The following is a 19,356-nucleotide window of genomic DNA, read 5'->3' on the forward strand; positions in this document are numbered from 1 at the left end:
ATGGTAATTTAGATTAGGGACAGAGAATTACATGACATACTAAATACAGTATCTGAAAAGGTGCACAACAAAAACTGGAACTGTATTTAGCAAAGCAAGATGCACCCACAAGAAGACACCAGGCCAGCCAGTGAAAGCGATACAGAATCAAGAAACACCTACAATAGGAAGAAGAGCATCAATAGTACTTGTGAATGACCTAGATACCATCCAAAAAGAATGACGAAAATTAAATACCTAATATCAGATAAATTGCTTGTAAGTTTAAACATTCTGTTCATACTATATGAATGATAGGTAATACAGAGCAAATTGCATCTAAAAATATCACTGCGAGTAATTCAGATTGGTTCATTATACATATTTTAGCACACATCTACCAATATTATAACAACAAAAACTATCCGTTTTTGACAATATAATGTAATTGGATAGATAAAAAATCTACACATCAAGTGGCGGCAGAACACGCACATAAAAAAATGTTATAATTATGCAAGCTTTCAGAGCCAGTGGCTCCTTCTTCCAGCAGAAGGATTGAAGGGGAAGGAAGAGACATGAAGGAAAAGGACTGGAGAGATTTAGGAAAATGGATAGATTTTGGAAAAGTCACCCAAAACCAGATGTCAGGGAAAACTTACCAGACTGGATGAGCAGGAAAGACTGAGTGTAGGGGGCTGCATCAGAAAAGACTTGAGAACCTGAGAGCTTAAAGGTGGAAGGCAGGGTAATATGCAAGACAGAGATTACTGCTTAAATGTTGTGCACAGATTAATAAGAGTGAAAAGCTAAGTGCATTTTATGTAACAGAGGTGGGAAGGGGTGGCATAAAATAGACAGGTAAGAAAATAAAAGATGTAGAAAAAAACTAAATGAGAGTGAAGAAAGGAGTAGTTGCTGCAAATAAATGCTGAGACGAAAGTAATTAATGTACATTAAGGTGAGGTGAGTGGTGAGAACTGAGGACATGTTGTAGCACAAGTTCACACCTGTGGAGTTCTGAGAAACATGGGTCTGGAGGAAGAATACAGATGGTGCGTGAGGTGAAACAGGCACCAAGATCATGATTGTCATGTTGTAGAGCAGGATATTATGTGTTGCCAGTATACACCCTTTGCCTATGCCCGTTCATCCTAACTGATAATTTGTGGTAGTCATGCCAATGAGAAATGCCAAACAGTGTTCACATACCAGCTGTTATGTAAACACTGTTTAGCTTTTCACATCGGGATGACTACCACCAAATTATCAGTCATTATTATGACTGCTATTCAATGCAGCAGTCATGACCTTGGTGTCTGTTTCACCACACACTTCATCTGGATTCTTCCCCCAGACAGCAGTTTCTCACAACTCTGCAGGTGGGAACTAGCGCTACAATATGCCCTCAGTTTTCGACACCTGCCTGGCCTCAATTTATGCTAATTTCTTCTGCCTCAGCATTTCTTCACAGTAACTACTCCTTTCTTCACTCTATTTTAGTTTTGTACATCTTTCATTTTCTTACCTATCGATTTTTTGTCATTCCCCTCCCACCTCTTTTATGTACAATGCAATTAGCTTTTCACTCTTATTAACTCATGCACAATGTTTTAAGAGTAATCTCTGTCTTGCATATTACCCTGTATTTCACCTTTAAGCTCTTAGGTTTCCAAATCCTGTCCATTGGAGTCCCCAACACTCAGTCTTTCCTTCTCAACCCACATGGTAAGTCTCCCCTGACATATGGTTCAAGGTGACTATTACAGAATCTACTCCTCTTCCTAGACCTCTCCAGTCCTTTTCCTTCACCTCTCTTCCTTCCCTTCTGGCTCTGAAAGTTTGCATAGTTATAACCTTTTTTACGTGCACGTTCTGCCACTGCTTGGTAAGTACATTTCTTTTTATTTTTTTTATCTAAACAACCAATACTAGGAACATAATCCACAGGAACACATTTCTGAAGTCAAGTTCCCATCACCTGGCTGTTTTCAGTTAATTGAATATAAAATGCACTTCAAAAGCACACTAGGTCAAAGTAAGAAACATATAAAATTATTTGAACAAGAAGTTCATGTCTTACTTTAAAAATGGCAACACCAGATTCCGTGCTCGACTTACTCATGTTACCACTTGTTCGCCAAGGCCTTGCTTCCATAAGGTGGTATATACGGGCCACATCAGCTGCCTCTCCTTGCACCAATACTTCGTAAACATATGTACTAGCAGAATGCCCTCAGTCATCAGCTGTTCCATAACATTGCAAAGAGGTTACACGGGGTATGGAGAGACACCATATTAATGATTAAATGTGACAAATCATTCACATTTATCAAACTAATGCCAGCCTTAAAAAAGACAGAACAAACCATCGAAGATGATATTACCATTCTTGCCAATTTGTACGGGATAATTCCAAATGAAAGAAGAGATTTCAATTGTTTTTTACTGTCAAATTATGAAAGACAGAAGCACACTGCCAATGCCAGTGCACAGGGGAAGGTACAAAGTTTTACGTTCACATAGACGCTATATCATACATTCAACACAAGTACCAGTGTTGCTTGAGAAACATTGAAATGGTAATCTATTTCATTCCACACATGAATCAAGAGATCACCATTTGTTTAATCAGCAGATTCAAAAATTCACTTTCTTAGCTCATGGAGAGTAGCAGCCATATGTGGGACAGAGACTGTCATTCCTGTACCCCATAGAAAAATATCACAAGGTGAGGGCTTGGTGACCTGGGAGACCAAAAGCAATGAGGGAGATAATGTCATCCACCTCTTCCAATCCAATGTTGTGGAGTAAAGCTGTTAAGATAACACTGTACCTTGAGGTAAAAGTGAGAGAGGGCACCATTGTGCATAAAAATGAAATCAGTGGGATCTTCATAAAGTTGAGGACAGAACCAATCTTGCAGCATGTCCAGGTATGATATTCCTGTCAATTTCCTCCACAAAAAAAAGACTCTTGCATAAACTTTGTGAACAGAAATGGTACAAAACACATGACAGTGCCACAATTTCATGACCTCCAAAATCTTACCTAATGGTGGTTTACATTACCTGATAGATGAAATGTCGATTCATCTGAAAAGATGAGTCATTCAGAAAAAGTATTGACTGCTGTTTCCTGGAAAACAAAATCCCTAATCTCTGTTACAGTAGCCATGACATAAATGCTACAGCAACTGCAACTTTTAAGGCTTCATCTTGTGGACTTCCAAGGCTCCATGTGGATGTATTTCAAATACACTCAACATTTTCATCAGCTGCACCTGATTGGCCTCTGCTCTTCCCTTTGCAAATGAAACCAGCTTGCAAGAATTTTGTATGCCAATTATTAATCTGCTTGTGCAGAGGTGGCTTCTTGGTAAATGAATGGTGGAATGCATGTTGCACTTGAACAATGGATTGACTTCATGCAAATTCCCACACACAAAATAATTTCTCTTGTGGTCGAGTCGTCATTTTGGTATAAAACAACAGCAAAGCTGCGTCAAAACTTTGAACCTTTCTCTACCCAGTGAGATACACAACGTGTTTCTGTTTTTTATAGTTTGTCCACAGTAAAAACTTAAGTCTGTTCTTTGTTTTTGAATCACCTGTTTTATGTTAAGTACATTATCAAGCTTACCCTAATGGACTGCTATTTCAAGTTCCACAAGCAGGTCGATTTTCTTAACTTTCTTATCTACATGGATCATCTCTAAGTTCACTTCTATGCATTTCAGGAGGTGAGTAGCCTGATGCATATATTTGGCAACTACCAATCTGCTTCAGCTGCCCAGCCTAAAAGAGTCTGCATGCTCCCTAAATCTTTTCTAAAATTTCTACCTGTTTGTCCTATATATTTCACTTCACACTATGAGTATTGTCAAGGAGATGTTAAACCCAGTCTTCCTTCCACTGTATTTTATAAACACATGCCTGTTCCAGTTTATTTATCCTGTTGCCAACTTCTTGTTGTACACTATATCTCATTAAGGTTTTTGCTGCAAACGCTAAATTAACGTTGTACGGCTGAAGAATATTTGCCAGTTTCTGTGAAATTTTTGCAAAATATTGTGAAGTGATGGTCTTCTTATCCCTTGCTATTTCCTCTCTCTGTTTCTTCTTGTCCCTATGGACAATATGATTCCATCTTTACATCATACCCATTATTTACTGCTATCTGTTTAGTGATGTTTACTTCATTTAACTCATCTGCTAGACTCTGGAACATTACTGGCTATATTCACTAAGCTTTTAAGCATCTATTCTTTATAAAATTGTGAGTGGCAAGACTGGTTGGAAACCACATCTGTTGCCTTCCTCAATGATTTCTTAGATATTTCTTAAGATTGGCTCTTGTACAAAAAATGTGAACAATTTGGCACAGATAACTATTAGTATGGTGTCTCTCCACGCCCTCTGTAACATCTTTGAAGTGTTATGGAATGGCTGATGGCTCAGTGCACTCTGTCAGTACATATACAGGGTAACAGTTATTGAACTAAATGAAAAAAGAAATATAAATTAGTTACAAACTACAGCATGCACACACCTCATTCACTATGTAAACATCACCACAGTTATTCAAATTTAGGTTATGACATGTCCAATACGTCTGCCGTCATTGGCAATGGTGCGGCATAGACGAGTAGTGAAATTCTGCATGACCCACAAAGTGTTGGAACGTCAATGCTATCAATGACCTTCTGAATGGCTGTTTTCAGCTAAGCAATAGTTTTGGGGTTGTTGCTGTACAACTTGCCTTTAATATAGCCCCACAAAAAGGGTCACACGTGTTCAGATTTGGAGAATATGGTGGCCAATTGAGGTCCATGCCAGGGGCCTCTGGGTACTCCAGAGCCAGAATGCAGTCCCCAAAGTGCTCCTCCAATACATTAAACACTCTCCTGCTTCAATGGGATCGAGTTCCATCTTGCATGAACCACATCTTGTCAAATCAGGGTCACTTAGTATAAGGGGCTTAAATCGTCTTCCAAAACCTTCACGTACCATTTGGTGGTTACCATGCCATCAAGGAATATTGCACCAGTTATTGTGACTGGTCATTGCACACCTCAAAGTTACGTGTTGAAGGTGAAGAGACTTCTCAGTCATGAAATGCAGATTCTCAGTCTCCCAAATGCACCAGTTTAGCTTATTGAGAACCCATCCAAATGAAAGTGGGCTTTGTTACTAAGCCAAACCATATGTGTATACAAATTCCCATCATGCCCTGAGGCCAACTGTGCAATTTGAATATTCTAATGCAAACTGTTCTGAAGTTATGATGGTTTTATTTCATATAGATTAATAAATGACACCCTGTGTTTACGAACTAGTGGTGCATGGAGAGGCAGCTGATTGGACCAGCATTTACCGCCTTGCAGAAGCAATGCCTTGGAGGATGTGTGGTAACCTGGATAAGTGGAGCAGCTAATCAGGTGTTGCCATTTTTAAAGTAAGACAAGGACTTGTCCTACAAATATTTTGACCTTGAATGCTGTTGAAGTGCATTTTATGCAGCATTATCATAGACAGTCAGACAGCTTGTCTCCCGAAATGCACCACTGTGGATTATGTTCCTAATATTACTGGGCATATGCTAAAATATTTATTAACACTTACCTTAATAGCCACTACCTCTAGTCCTTAAGATGGACAATACTGGAATTCAAACTGGTACATAACTCATAAGGTGGCACAGTATTCGCAATGCATAGAGATACAAATAAATGGAGAATCCACTGTGGGCCCTCCTGGTCACTGCTTCCTATGTGTTTAAGATGTAAATGGGAACAAAGAATTAGGACATGTTCTGGAAACAGAATGTGAGAGTTGTTGGTAAGGGAGAGTCCCTGTGAAAGCTGATACAAAGACATGATGCTCCATATAATGTGTGAGACAACCATTGTGATATACACAGTGTTAAAGAAAAGTGTTCCATGTTTTCTGAGGTAGTAGTATGAACCAAAATAAGACCAAAATGGCCAGTAAACATGAGCCCTAAAATGTATATATTAAGAGCTACGAAGTACAAAGATATATGTTTTTCACAGAAGTGAAAACATGCAAGAACTCATAGCTCTTAAGGTATTCATATTAGGGCCCAAATTTTGTGGCATACTTGTTTTTAAATATCCCGTATTTCATACCACTACAATTAACTATAAAGAAGTGATTACTATTTAGAAAAATATTTCTTTTTTTATATATTTGGTACAGAATGAGAGGTTTGCAGAGACAAACAAATGTGTCAACAGTGTACTTATTTATCTTTATAATGCACGATAACACAGGATAAAATAAAGGAAAGGCAACCAATCACCTGCAGCTGACTGGTATGTTGCTCATAGAAACACACAGCAGAAAACAGCATTCACACTAACATTTGAGCTCTTGATCTGTCTCTAGCAGACATAGACATATTCACACATTCAAATACCCATACACACACAGGTTTGGTGAGACTGACCACATGTTTATGTACATTTGATTGTCCATGTGTTTAAATGTGTGCATGTTTGTTAGAGACAGAGCAAGACCTCAAAAGCTTTTAAGACTACTGTTTTTGCTGCATGTTTCTATGTGTGACATACCAATCAGTTACAGGTGAGTGGTTGGCTTTCCTTTATTTTACTTATCATTGCATCCAGGAATTTCTGTTGCTATACAGGATTTAGTTTAATTTTTGTCTCAACTGCTCATGCAAAAAAATAAATTGTATCTGTGTATTTTGCTGTATTAAGGGACCAGTGATTATAAGGCTGTTAAAACATCACTGAACATGAGTGTAAATAGGAAGATTGGAGGATACTTATGATTAGCAAGAGTGACAAGTTTACCTGAGCAGTCATTACAAAAAATTTCATTTCCAGCACCAATGACGTTGAGCATCAGTAGAGCAAGTTCAACAGTAATTTAAAATATGCTATAGACAGGTATGTACCGAGAAAATTTGTGAGGTACCGGAAACAACCATCACTGTTCAACAGCTGTGTCAGAAAGCTGCTATGCAAGCAAAGAGAGCTTCATTGCAAATTTCAACATAGCCAAAGCCTCACAGTCAAACAAATACTGAACAAAGCCAAAATTAGTGTAAGGAGAGCTGTGCATGAAGTATTTGACAAACTCGAAAGTAAAATTCTCTCTACCAACTTGACAGAAAATCCTAAGAATCAATCAGTAAATGAATCAAAGCCATATGTCCAGACACCCTGTAATAATAGTGGCATCAAAATACAGGATGACAGAGAGAAAGCTGAAATATTAGAAATATTTTTCCAAAACGGTTTCACTGAGAAAGATTGCACTTAGTTACTCCTTTCGATCATTAGATTAATGTCAGAATAACATGTATCAAAATATGTGACCATGAGATAGAAAAGCAATTGAAATTCTACAACAGAGGAGAGACCACCGGAAGTGATGGGATACCAATATGATTCTATATAGAGTATGTGAAAGAACTTCCTGCAACAGTGTACCATAGAGCACTGGAGGAGCAAAGCACTCCTAATGATTGGAGGAAAGCACAGATTGTTCTCATTTTCGAGAAGAATTGTCGAGTAGATGCACAAAATTGTCTGATACCAGTGTCTAGAAAAATTTTGCAACACATTTTACACTCACGTAATATGATGTTTATGGAGATCGACAATCTCCTGTATAGGAGAAAACAACAATTGTGTAGAAACCAGCTCACTCTCATCATCTATGAGGCACAGAAAGCAGGCAGATACAACACTCCAGCTTGATACTGTATTCCTTGCCTTCCAAAAGGCTTCCTATGCAGTTTGGCACAGTTGTATAATGAACTGATTAGGAGTGCACAGAATACCAGACCAGATGTGTGACTGAGCTGAAGGGTTTCTAGCAAACAGAATGCAGCAAGTCCTTCTCAACAGAGAGGAGTCATCAGATGTAAAAGTAACTTCCTACATACTCCAAAGGGAGTGTTACAGGACCATTGCATCACTACATACATAACATGATTATGCTAGGATACTGAAGTGAAATTTAGGGAGACCTGCAGAGGATCGATGCTTGGTGCAGGGACAGTCAACTGGCTCTCAGCATAAACAAATTTAACATATAGTGCTTAAATAAGCAGGAAGAAACATTAATTTATGAGTAAATGATTTCAGAACAATCATTGGAAACAGTCACATCCATAAAATATATGTGAGAATGTGCACTGAATGATTTAAAGTGGAACAACCACACAAAAGTAATTACAGGTAAGGCAGGTGCCAGACCGAGATACACTGGAAGAATCCTCAGGAAATGTAGTCTATGAACAAAGGAAATAGCTTACAATGAGCTTGTCGGATCACTATTAGAATATCCGTACCAGACAGGACTGACAGAGGAAAGAGAGAAAATTCGAAAGGGAGCAGAGCTCATTTCATTGCAGGTTCATCTAGTACACAAGAAACCATCACGGAGAAGCTGAGACAGTTGTGTGAAAGGTGTTTGCATCACAGTGTGGTCTACTGTTGAAGTTCTTAGAGTGTACATTCCTAGAAGAGTCAAGCAATATACTGCTTCCCCCTGTGTATATCTTGCAAGAGGATAATAAAGATAAAATTAGGGAGATTTGAGCTCACAGAGAGGCTTACCAGCAATTGTCATTAGAGAGACAAATTCATGAATAGAACAGGAAAATGAGGAGGTGACAGTTGTCACAAAGTACCCTTCAAAACACAATGTATGGTGGCTTGCAGAGTATAGATGTAGATATAGACATAGATGCATCAACACAGTTCAGCAGATATACCTGCCAGTGTTTGTTACTAATAACAGCTCAGTGATATGTCACAGTATGTGCCACAGAAAATTCAGGGTTGCCACAAGTTCTGGAAATCAGGAAATCTCAAATGTATCAGGGAAATTTGAAAAAAAAAAACAATAGAAAAATCTCATTTTTGTTTCAGTAGTGTGAAATTGTTTGTTAACTGAGATGTCACGCTTTGTCGCTGGCAGGGAGCAGATGAGCACACGTGCCGGTTCCCTGCTCTCTCATTCTTACTGCTTCTCCCCTTCCCACCACTCCCCTAAGCTTGCAGTCAGTGCTGCCACTAGTGCTGATGAGAGGCAGGGAGTGTGAGGAGTGGTTTGTTTGGATCTGATTCTCAGAGTTTGTTGATGCAGCAGCTGGAGACAATGGTCATATGTGCACAAGTTGTGTCTGAGTGATTGTGTGAATCCCTGTGCACTCTCATTTTCTGACAAAGGCTATGGCCAAAAACTTAATTATGGTGAGTTGCTACTTATCTTCATTAGTATTGATTCTCAGAGTATTTGCACAAGTTAACTGTTGTGTGGGTGATCACTGTAGTCTCTTTTCATCAACAATGCGTCTGTGACACAGGAATAGCTGGCCATACGAGTGGACTTCCGTGACAGGCCGAAACTGCGGGCCATTTCTGTGGGTGTCTCTAACGGAACGGGCCTGCTACTGATCTGAAGCCCAGACTTTCCCATTAATGTGCAGGCCCTGTCTGTCGGATCTGATCTCACCGATTGGACTGCAGGCTGGGTCTATCTGTGTGTGGCGTAATGTGGCAGACTTTCATTGTTTACCTATGGATAGATACTGCCTACATGAAAATTAGAGAGACCTTTGGAGAAAAGAGAACCACCTATATGAACATCAAGAGCTCAGATGGAAAACCAGTCCTAAGCAAAGACGGGAAAGCAGAAAGGTGGAAGGAGTATATAGAGGGTTTATACAAGGGAGATGTACTTGAGGGCAATATTACGGAAATTGAAGAGGACGTAAATGAAGATGAAATCAGAGATGTGATACTGCGTGAAGAATTTGACAGAAGACCTAAGTCGAAATGTTGCTCCAGGAGTACACAACATTCCATTAGAACTACTGACGGCCTTGGGAGAGCCAGTCCTGACAAAACTCTACCATCTGGTGAGCAAGTTGTATGAGACAGACAAAACTCCCTCAGACTTCAGGAAGAATATAATAATTCCAATCCCAAAGAAAGCACGTGTTGACAGATGTGAAAATTATCAAACTATCACTTTAATAAGTAACAGCTGCAAAATACTAATGCGAATTCTTTACAGACGAATGGAAAAACTTGTGGAAGCTGACCTCGGGGTGAATCAGTTTGGATTCCATAGAAATATTGGAATATGTGAGGCAATACTAACGCTAGGGCTTATCTTAGAAGATAGATTAAGGAAAGGCAAACCTATGTTTCTAGCTTTTGTAGACTTAGAGAAAGCTTTTGACAATATTGGCTGGAATATTCTCTTTCAAATTCTGAAGGTCACAGGGGTAAAATGCATGGAGGGAAAGGCTATTTACAATTTGTACAGAAACCAGATGGCAGTTACCAGAGCGACATGAAAGGGAGGCAGTGGTTGGGAATGGAGTGAGACAGGGTTGTAGCCTACACCCGCTGTTATTCAATCTGTATAAGTTATTCAATCTGTGTAAGTCAGGTGATGTTGAGGGAATCAGATTAGGAAATGAGACACTAAAAGTAGTAGATTAGTTTTGCTACTTGGGGAGCAAAATAACTGATGATGGTCAAAGTAGAGACGATATAAAATATAGACTGGCAATGGCAAGGAAATCATTTCTGATGAAGGGAAATTTCTTAACTTTTCTGAAAGTATTTGTATGGAATGTATCCATGTATGGAAGTGAAATATGGATGATAAACAGTTTAGACAAGAAGATAACAGAAGCTTTTGAAATGTGGTGCTAGGGAAGAATGCTGAAGGTCAGATGGGTAGATGACATAACTAATGAAGAGGTACTGAATAGAATTGGGGAGAAGAGAAATTTGTGGCACAACAAATTACAGTATCATTCATCCAAATGACTTTAGTGAGAAAGCTGCATTAACTTATTTCGTCTTTTAGAGATACTCCTTACTGAAACTGTTAATGTGTTACAATAAGTTTTGAGAAACATTTCCTATATGACAACTTTAATCTTGTTTATCTGCCAATCTTCAGTGTTATAAACATTATATGAGGGTTGGAATTTTAATAGTGGCAACTATTTATTTACAGCTCGTACAAAATAGATACATGTTTCAAAGTTTTACTGACCTTCAAACTAGTCACCTGCATTGTGTACAACCAGTTGCCAGTGATGTGGAAATCGTAGGACACTCTTAGCAGTGCCAGTTGTGTTGACAGTTTGAGTGGCATGGTCTATTGTCCAACAAATTTGTAGAAGTTCTGAAGTGAATGCCGTGAAGTGTTTCCATCAATTTAGAAATCGAGTTGAACTTACGAGGGCTAAGTCAGGGGAATGCAGTAGGTGATATAGCACTTGGCAGCTCCATAAATCAAACAAATCAGTAACAGCTTGCACTGTACATGCTTGAGCATTGTCCTTCAAAATTATGGTTAGGTCCTGCAGAAAGTGTCATCACTTCGGTCTCCAAGCTGGTTGTAGGTTGTGTTCAAAAAATGAACAGCATAGAGACAGAAGCGGTGACACTTTCTGCAGGACCTGACCATCATTTTGCAGGACAATGCTCAAGCATGTACAGTGCAAGCTGTAACTGATTTGTTTGACTTACGGGACTGCTAAGTGCTTTACCAGCTACTGCACTCCCCTGACTTAAGTCCTCATGAGTTCAACTCAATTTCTAAACTTAAGGAAACAATTCATGGCATTCACTTCAGAATTGCTACAAATTTGTCAGACAATAGACTGTGCCGCTTGAACTGTCCACACAACTGGCAATGCTAAGAGTATTGTACGACTTCCACATCTCTGGCAATGCATTATACATAATACTGGTGACTACTTTGAAGGTCAGTAAAACTATAAAACATGTATCTGTTTTGTACGAGCTGTAAATAAATAGTTGCCACTATTAAATTTCCAACCCCCGTATTAATGATTTTTGGGTTAAAACCATCTGTAGGCAACTGATTAAAGGCAATATTCTTTTTCTTTGTTCAATTGCATGTAGCTGGTAATAACTTAAAAACCATTACTATAATATTTCCTAAATGACATTATATGTTGTGCCTCCTTTGGTCAGACTTGTATTTTTTTAGGCAATTGAATCTACCATGATGTGCTCCTGGTACATCTGTCAAACAAATATGAGCTTTGTGCTTCCATATATTTCCATTAGATGTCCCAATTGAATGCTGAAGTTTATCAGACTTGACAAATAAATCTGTGTGCACAACTTACCACAAAAAATGAAAATCTCATTCATTTCTAAAATTCCCTAAGTATTTTGAATCTAAGATGGAAGATAAAGGGTTTAACATCCTGAGTGATGAGGTGATTAGAGCTGGAACAAAAGCTTAGATTGAAGATGATAGGGAAGGAAATATGTCTTGGCCCTTCTCAAGGAACCATCCCATAATTTGCCTTAAAAACTTGGGGAAACTTTGCTGAAACTGAGTTTGGAAGCCTGCACAATGACTTGAATCCCAGTTTTTCAGAAATAAGTCTGGTGAGTTAGCACTCCTCTGTTCCAGCCAGCACATTGGCCAGAACGTGTCTAGTGCTATAACCTCTTGAGAGCTAGTGCAGAAAATATAACTTGGATGTACAATAGTGATTGATTTATTTACATGGATGCAATTTTAACAAAGTATAGCATAAGTATATGCAACAGTAAAATAAAAATAAATGAAAAAGATGAGACAGAGAGAGAATTCAGGGCCAAAGACATTTGCAACAAGGCATAAACAAACAAACAAAGTAATCAAATATATTTATTTGGAATTATACAATAATTATTAAATAAAATAAATGTTTTCTTGCACCAACAGACTACACTTAATGCAAAACAGCAAACAATATCCACCTGCACCTACCATAGCAAACCCAACATCAGCAATCTTCAGAGCTGGACCATCATTGGTTCCATCTCCGGTGACAGCAACTATTTCCCTGTTTGGAGATAGCTTGCTCTCAATCATACCTTTAACCAGTGTGTATTTGTCTTTTGGTGAAGACCGTGCTAGTACCCTGAGATTGGGCCACACGAGGTCCAGCAGGTGTTGGCTGACCTAACACAGGGACACAAATTCTCACAGTAAGTTGGTAAACATTATTCAGAATGCTTTTAATAGATTTTGGCACAAAGTTTACTACTAAAACGAATAGCTTACAATCCTAAGACAAAAAGCACAAGGTGCCAATTTCTGTGTAACATATTGTGCAAATGGGGAAGAAATATAGAAAATTTTCAGAATGAGTATTATAGTAAAATTTTTGCAACAGACTAAAACAAAATTTGGTAATTAGATTCAACACCAGCACTTGCATTTTGCAGAGAATGCTGTTTTTAGTTACACACAATATTCACGGCTCATCCAAAAAGTTCTGAGACTGATTTTATTCTGGCATGCAAGAAATGTCAGTACGGTAACTATGATGGCAGCTTAAACTAACAACTGTAAGTAACAGATGAGCATTCAACTAATCGCTTGTGATCAGGTAGCATTACACAGTCAATCTGTAGGCAAAGTATGAAATCCCTTTGTGTCACAAATTGCAGTGGAGAAATATCTCTAAGTCGTGTCCAAGACATTCTCAAGTATACATGAAATGTATTCATAGCTGCAAATATGGACAACCATCAGCTTTATAATGGAATGATGACAACGAAAATTTTTCACAGACCGAGACTTGAACCCAGATTTCCCACTTATCACGAGTGGTCGCCATAATATTAGCCTATGCAAGCATGCTTCATGGCCAGACCAAAACTACCTTATGTCATCAACCATGTGTGTAAAACATACATTCACACATCCATTGTGTATATTCCAGTACAGGGAAGACATGCACTTCCAAAAGGAATGTTGCATCATACTTCTGAATAATGAAGGCATTGCAATATTGTATGTATTGCCTGACACTGGGCAAGCAATTTTCAGTTAAAATGCCTTTTCTGCACAGGAATGTTCATAATTGATGTATGAGTTCAGGTTGTAGACATATGGTTGACGACATATGAAATTTTCAGTCTGGCCATGAACTGTGCTAGGGTAACCTAAAGGTAAGCAGGAAATCCGGGTTCGAGTCCTAGTCTGGCACAAAGTTTCATTGTCGTCCTCTCATTATATAGCTGGCGGTTGTCCACATTTGCAACTGCAAATATATTTCATGTACTTCATAAGGGCTGTGCCCATTCCTTCAGACATGCATGAATTATACTTCTGAACAACACTTGCCACTATAATATCATATTTTCAAGAAGAGAGAAGTGTATGCAAAGTTTGTCTCACACACTTCAGCTCCCAGAAAATTTGGTCATACATGGACACCTGTTTTGACTTGACTGAAATGCAAATTCTTTTGTTTGAAAAATCATCTGGATGATGAGACTTGGTGTTATCACTACGAACCAACTGCAAAATGACAAAGTGCGGATACTGACATGAAGGGTAAATACTTTGACAACATAACTGATATTTGAGCCAGTGTGATGTGTGAGTTGAACAATGTCCCAAAAGGACCTTTCTGACAGTTACATATGGTTGTATGAATGTTCTGTGCATAGTACTCAAGTGGGAGGAGGCTATGTGGAACACCTGAAACATTAAAACTACCATCTTAACTTTTCTCTGTTTTTTTATTAATCCAGTCTTGAAACTTTTTGGACTGACAGGGTATATAAAGGAAATCATCATCTTCACTTCCAAGTATTAGGCTTTTTCCATTTTGCCTGTTACAGTACCTATCACTTCCTTTGTCTTCCTTGACTTATTTTACAAACTGACATAAATCTTATTACCTGAAGAGACAATATTTCTCCATTCATTTTTTTGAGATGTCTGTTCCAGTTTGTCCTATTTTCTAGGACTTTACTGAGTATATTAAATATATATATATATATATAATATATATAATTTCAAAATCTGTCAGCTCTTGTTCATCCCTTTAATGCTCTTGAAATCTCACCTCTATTTCTTGTATGCAACTTTCTTGACATCTATTTATAACCCATGATTCACTTCTCTAAACAAGCTTCAGAACTGTAATTGTCTTACACAATTTAATCTTGTTTCCTTTCTCAGTTTACTTTTTAAAGACCTGTTTATTATTCCATATATTTCTTCTTTATATCTTCAGTATATATGTAGTTATATGTTATATGTGGGGTCGCAACCAAAATAGTTATAATGTTTGACTTCCTCTACGACTGTATCATTAATCACAATTTTTGTCCATAGAAGATATTTTCATTTAAAAGTCACTGAAATCATCTCTTCTGAAATTGTCAAGTGGTAGTCTTCACAAATTACTTAACAAATGTATTCCCCTTCATAGGTCGTCTTCATTCTTCGCCAGCAGAGTAGTTCCTCTGCTTGTAAAAGGAAATTCAAGTGGGACTTTCTGTCAGTCTTACTACACCTGCTAAGGAAAAAAAATAAAATAAATGTGGCTTACTCTAGGGCAAACATAAGTGAAAGAGCTCCATTGAACAAGAATTTGACTACACAACTGCTGAACAATCGCTGGAAGCAGCAACATTTAGTAAATATCAGGAATATGCATACAAAGCCACTAATTGTCGACGAAACAAATGCTTGACTTTAATTCACAGAGAAGAAGAATCCTCAGACAGGGTAGTCAATGATTCACTGGAAGAAGAATCCTCACACAAGGTAGTCAACCATCCACCCTGTTTTGAATGATACTTGAGTATAGTTGCTCAATGAGTAACCTTTATCAGGTAATACTGGTACGGGGAATATGCTGGTGGCTAGTAAATTTGTAGTACCATGAAGACAGCATGCAAAGATGACAGATTGGGATAAAATGTATTACATGCAGGGAAATGAAAAGGATACCCCCATTTTAGGCCACTCACACAAAGTAAATAGGGCTGATGACATCTACATTCTAAAAATGGTTCAAATGGCTCTAAGAACTATGGGACTTAAAATCTGAGGTCATCAGTCCCCTAAACTTAGAATTACTGAAACCTAACTAACCTAAGGACATCACACACATCATGCCCGAGGCAGGATTTGAACCTGCAACCATAGCAGCAGTGCAGTTCTGGACTTAAGCGCCTACAGCCGCTGGGTCACAGTGGCCGGCTCTACATTCTACACATAAGGAAAGATTGCAGAGCAAGTATCTCATTCAGAAACCATATTTGAATACTGTTGGTTTGTGAGAAGATTGTGCTATCAGAAATCTATGGTAGCAGGATTGTGATCCACTGTTTTGTGACATTGCTGCTTGCGTTGCTAGGAACCTGATGACTGTCATGCGAATGTGGAACTGATAGGTCACGGGGAATCATATTTGACACCATCCATGATCTCAGCTGCCTCATGTAAGTAACACCTGAGTGGACAGATATACTGCTTACTCAGACGTGTAGAACCTTACAGCCATGCCTTCAGCCTCTTTCCAAGCCTCAATTTTTTTCCCATAATCTATCATTCAGCATCTCTTCCCATTTTAGTCCTGTTTGATTCATATCATCCTTCACCTGGTCTCTCTATCTCCTTTGTGGTCTTCGAGTGGTTTTCATCCACTCTAAATTCCTTCTGAACAGGCCTTGGAAGGCCCAATGGTGCGACCGACCGTCATGTCATCCTCAGCCCATAGGCATCACTGGATGCAGATATGGAGGGGCATGTGATTAGCACACTGCTCTTCTGGCCATATGCCAGTTTATGAGACCAGGTCTTCACTCAGATTCTGTTCTTTCTAGGTCTATTCTTGGAAGTCTTTCAGGTCCCATTCTTTGAATTTTACAAACCAGTTAAGCCTATTTATCTCCACAGTTTCTTTTAGGGACTCAATCTGATGCATGTTTTGTATGGTTTCATTCCTTAGCCTGTCCCTTCTCATGTTACACGAGATCCCTCATAGAAATGACACCTGTGTTGCTTGTATTGTGCTCAGATCTTTCTTTGTCCAAGTGCAACATTCTGATCCATAGGTCAAAACTGGCAGAAAATATGACTTGTATATCATGAACTTTGCTTCGGCAGGAATTTTCCAATTTCTAATTATGCCCAACATACACTGACAAAATTTTGAACAATTTTCTCTTCCCTCCAAAATTTTATCCTTGATTTTTCCATTCTTGGAAAACCTTGATATATGGGTGTATGTACTTCTTTAATAATTTTTCCATTGCAACTCACATCCTGACAGCCACATCTCATAACTCTTATATGCAGCAAAACAACTATCAGCACAGACAGTGCGATGACATATGGAGTTCTACAGGCTGTCGGTCAGTGACCATCGGCATGGCTTTCCTTGAGGTAGCAGCAGAAAGAGGCACTCACTAGTGGTGAACCATCTTTTTAGCTATTTTTCAGTTCTGTGCATAGCATTACAATATTGTGGTAGACATATCTGTGCATCAAGGGTCCAAAGAGAATGAATGTTGCCATATTGCATTCTTCACCATAACACTGGCCCAGCACCTGGCATAACAATATGGGTTACACTAGGAACAAAACATGATCACTTCTGGTTCACATAGTCAACATTTGGACAGCACTCCTTAAGCCACATCCATACAAGATGCACTGCACCAGCAGTACCACACACAGACACATGGTGAAGACCTGTGCAGAATGGCACAGACTGGGCAGAACTGCACAGAATGGAGCACAGTATTGGTAGGTGTACAGCAATATTCCAGTGTCCATGCGTGTGCACCAGTACAGATGGTAAACTGGAAATGCCGTCCAGATGGAGCACTCAAGAATGAACTGTTTCCTTTCTAGAATGAAATTTTCACTCCATAGTGGAGTGTGCGCCTATATGAAACTTCCTGGCAGATTAAAACTGTGTGCCAGACAGAGACTCGAACTCGTGACATTTGCCTTTCGCGGGCAAGTACTCTACCAACTGAGCTACTCAAGCATGATTTGTGCCTCATCCTCACAGCTTTAATTCCGCTAGTACCTCGTCTCCTACCTTCCAAAGTTCACAGAAGCTCTCCTCGGTAGAGAGTGGCCCGCAAAAGGCAAAGGTCCCGAGTTCGAATCTCAGTCCGGCACACAGTTTTAATCTGCTGGGATGTTTCCTTTTATGTACCAATAAGACATGGAACTCGGTTTGTTGTTGCTGAAACTCTTTCCTCAGTTTTGCACAGCTTGGCAAAGCACATGTTAAGGCCTGTGGCTGTGCCTTCTCTGTGAAGTCTGTGTGGAATTACATTTTAATAAGAAAACACAAAACTACACATTACCCATGCCCTCCTCTGCTGCCCTGAGTGGCACATTCTCCAGATTCCCCATCCACTGAAAACATCTGGTCATGAATTGCTGAGAGAATGCCATGTCACCACTCAGTAGCCACTGCAATTGACAAACTCTTGCACAGAGTTGAAGCTACACAGAATGAAATACCCATATCTATACCCATGGCTCTTAAGACAGATTGTGGTGCCAGATGCACCTTTGTCATTGGCAACAAACATTTTAGATACCTGCTTCTATAACAGTGCCTGATTCTTGCTGCAGAGCTTTCTGACATTTATCAGGCCACACAATACATCCCACAACACAGGCATCTCAATTGTGTATTATGTTCTGATTCACTTTGGTTCCTCCAGAGCCTATGTGTGCTATACACATACCACTCCTTAGTATAATGAAAAGAAGAATGTCTTCATTTCCTCACTGATGATGGAGACAATATGATGTTTGTGTGGGTCCCTGGTCACATCTAAGTGTCGGGGAATGAAGTTACCAATGCTGTTGCTAAGGCTGCAGTCTGACTGCCAAGGTCTTTTAACTATTCTGTCCCTTCAAATAATCTCTGCATTGCTATATGTAGGCCGGCTGGTGTGGCCAAGCGGTTCTAGGTGCTTCAGTCTGGAACTGCGTGACCACTACGGTCGCAGGTTCAAATCCTGCCTTGGGCATGGATGTGTGTGATGTCCTTAGGTTAGTTAGGGGACTGATGACCTCAGATGGTAAGTCCCATAGTACTCAGACCCATTTTGCAACATGTAGGAACACTGTGTCACACTTGCATGAATGCTGGTCTTTTCTATATGAGAACAGACTCCAGGAAATTAAACACTTCCCAGTGGCTCAAATGTATTCCTCTTGTCCCTCTTGCCACGAGGAGATACTTTTAGGTAGGCTGCATACTGCGAACTGTCATTTCAGTCACTATCATTTGTTAGCTGGACACCCCACACCACTCCTTGTTTTATGAAGCCAACCGTTGACAGTGCTCCATTTTCTGACGCACTGCTGATTTTATAACTGTTTATGTTTTGATGTATATTTTCCATCTGAATTATCAGATGTTTCAGCAGATACAGCAGAAGCTGCTGTAGATCATATTTTAGTTTTTGTTTGTGATAGTAATACAGCAAAGGAAATTTAATTTTCAACCATTTGAGCAATTTCCTCAAAGTGGAAA

The 19,356-nt window shown here is 39.1% G+C and overlaps 1 protein-coding gene across 1 annotated transcript in view; it reads right to left on the bottom strand.

Annotated features, from left to right (window-relative positions):
• The window catches only part of LOC126295032 (plasma membrane calcium-transporting ATPase 2-like), a 606,942-nt gene that overhangs the window by 131,689 nt on the left and 455,897 nt on the right, over nt 1-19,356 (bottom strand). Inside the window, exon 15 of the mRNA XM_049987282.1 lies at nt 12,804-12,998. Within this exon, the coding sequence (XP_049843239.1) occupies nt 12,804-12,998 (195 nt within the window). The remainder of the gene's footprint in view (nt 1-12,803; nt 12,999-19,356) is intronic.

Source organism: Schistocerca gregaria, chromosome 11, assembly GCF_023897955.1.
Source record: "Schistocerca gregaria isolate iqSchGreg1 chromosome 11, iqSchGreg1.2, whole genome shotgun sequence".
NCBI classification, from domain to species: domain Eukaryota; kingdom Metazoa; phylum Arthropoda; class Insecta; order Orthoptera; family Acrididae; genus Schistocerca; species Schistocerca gregaria.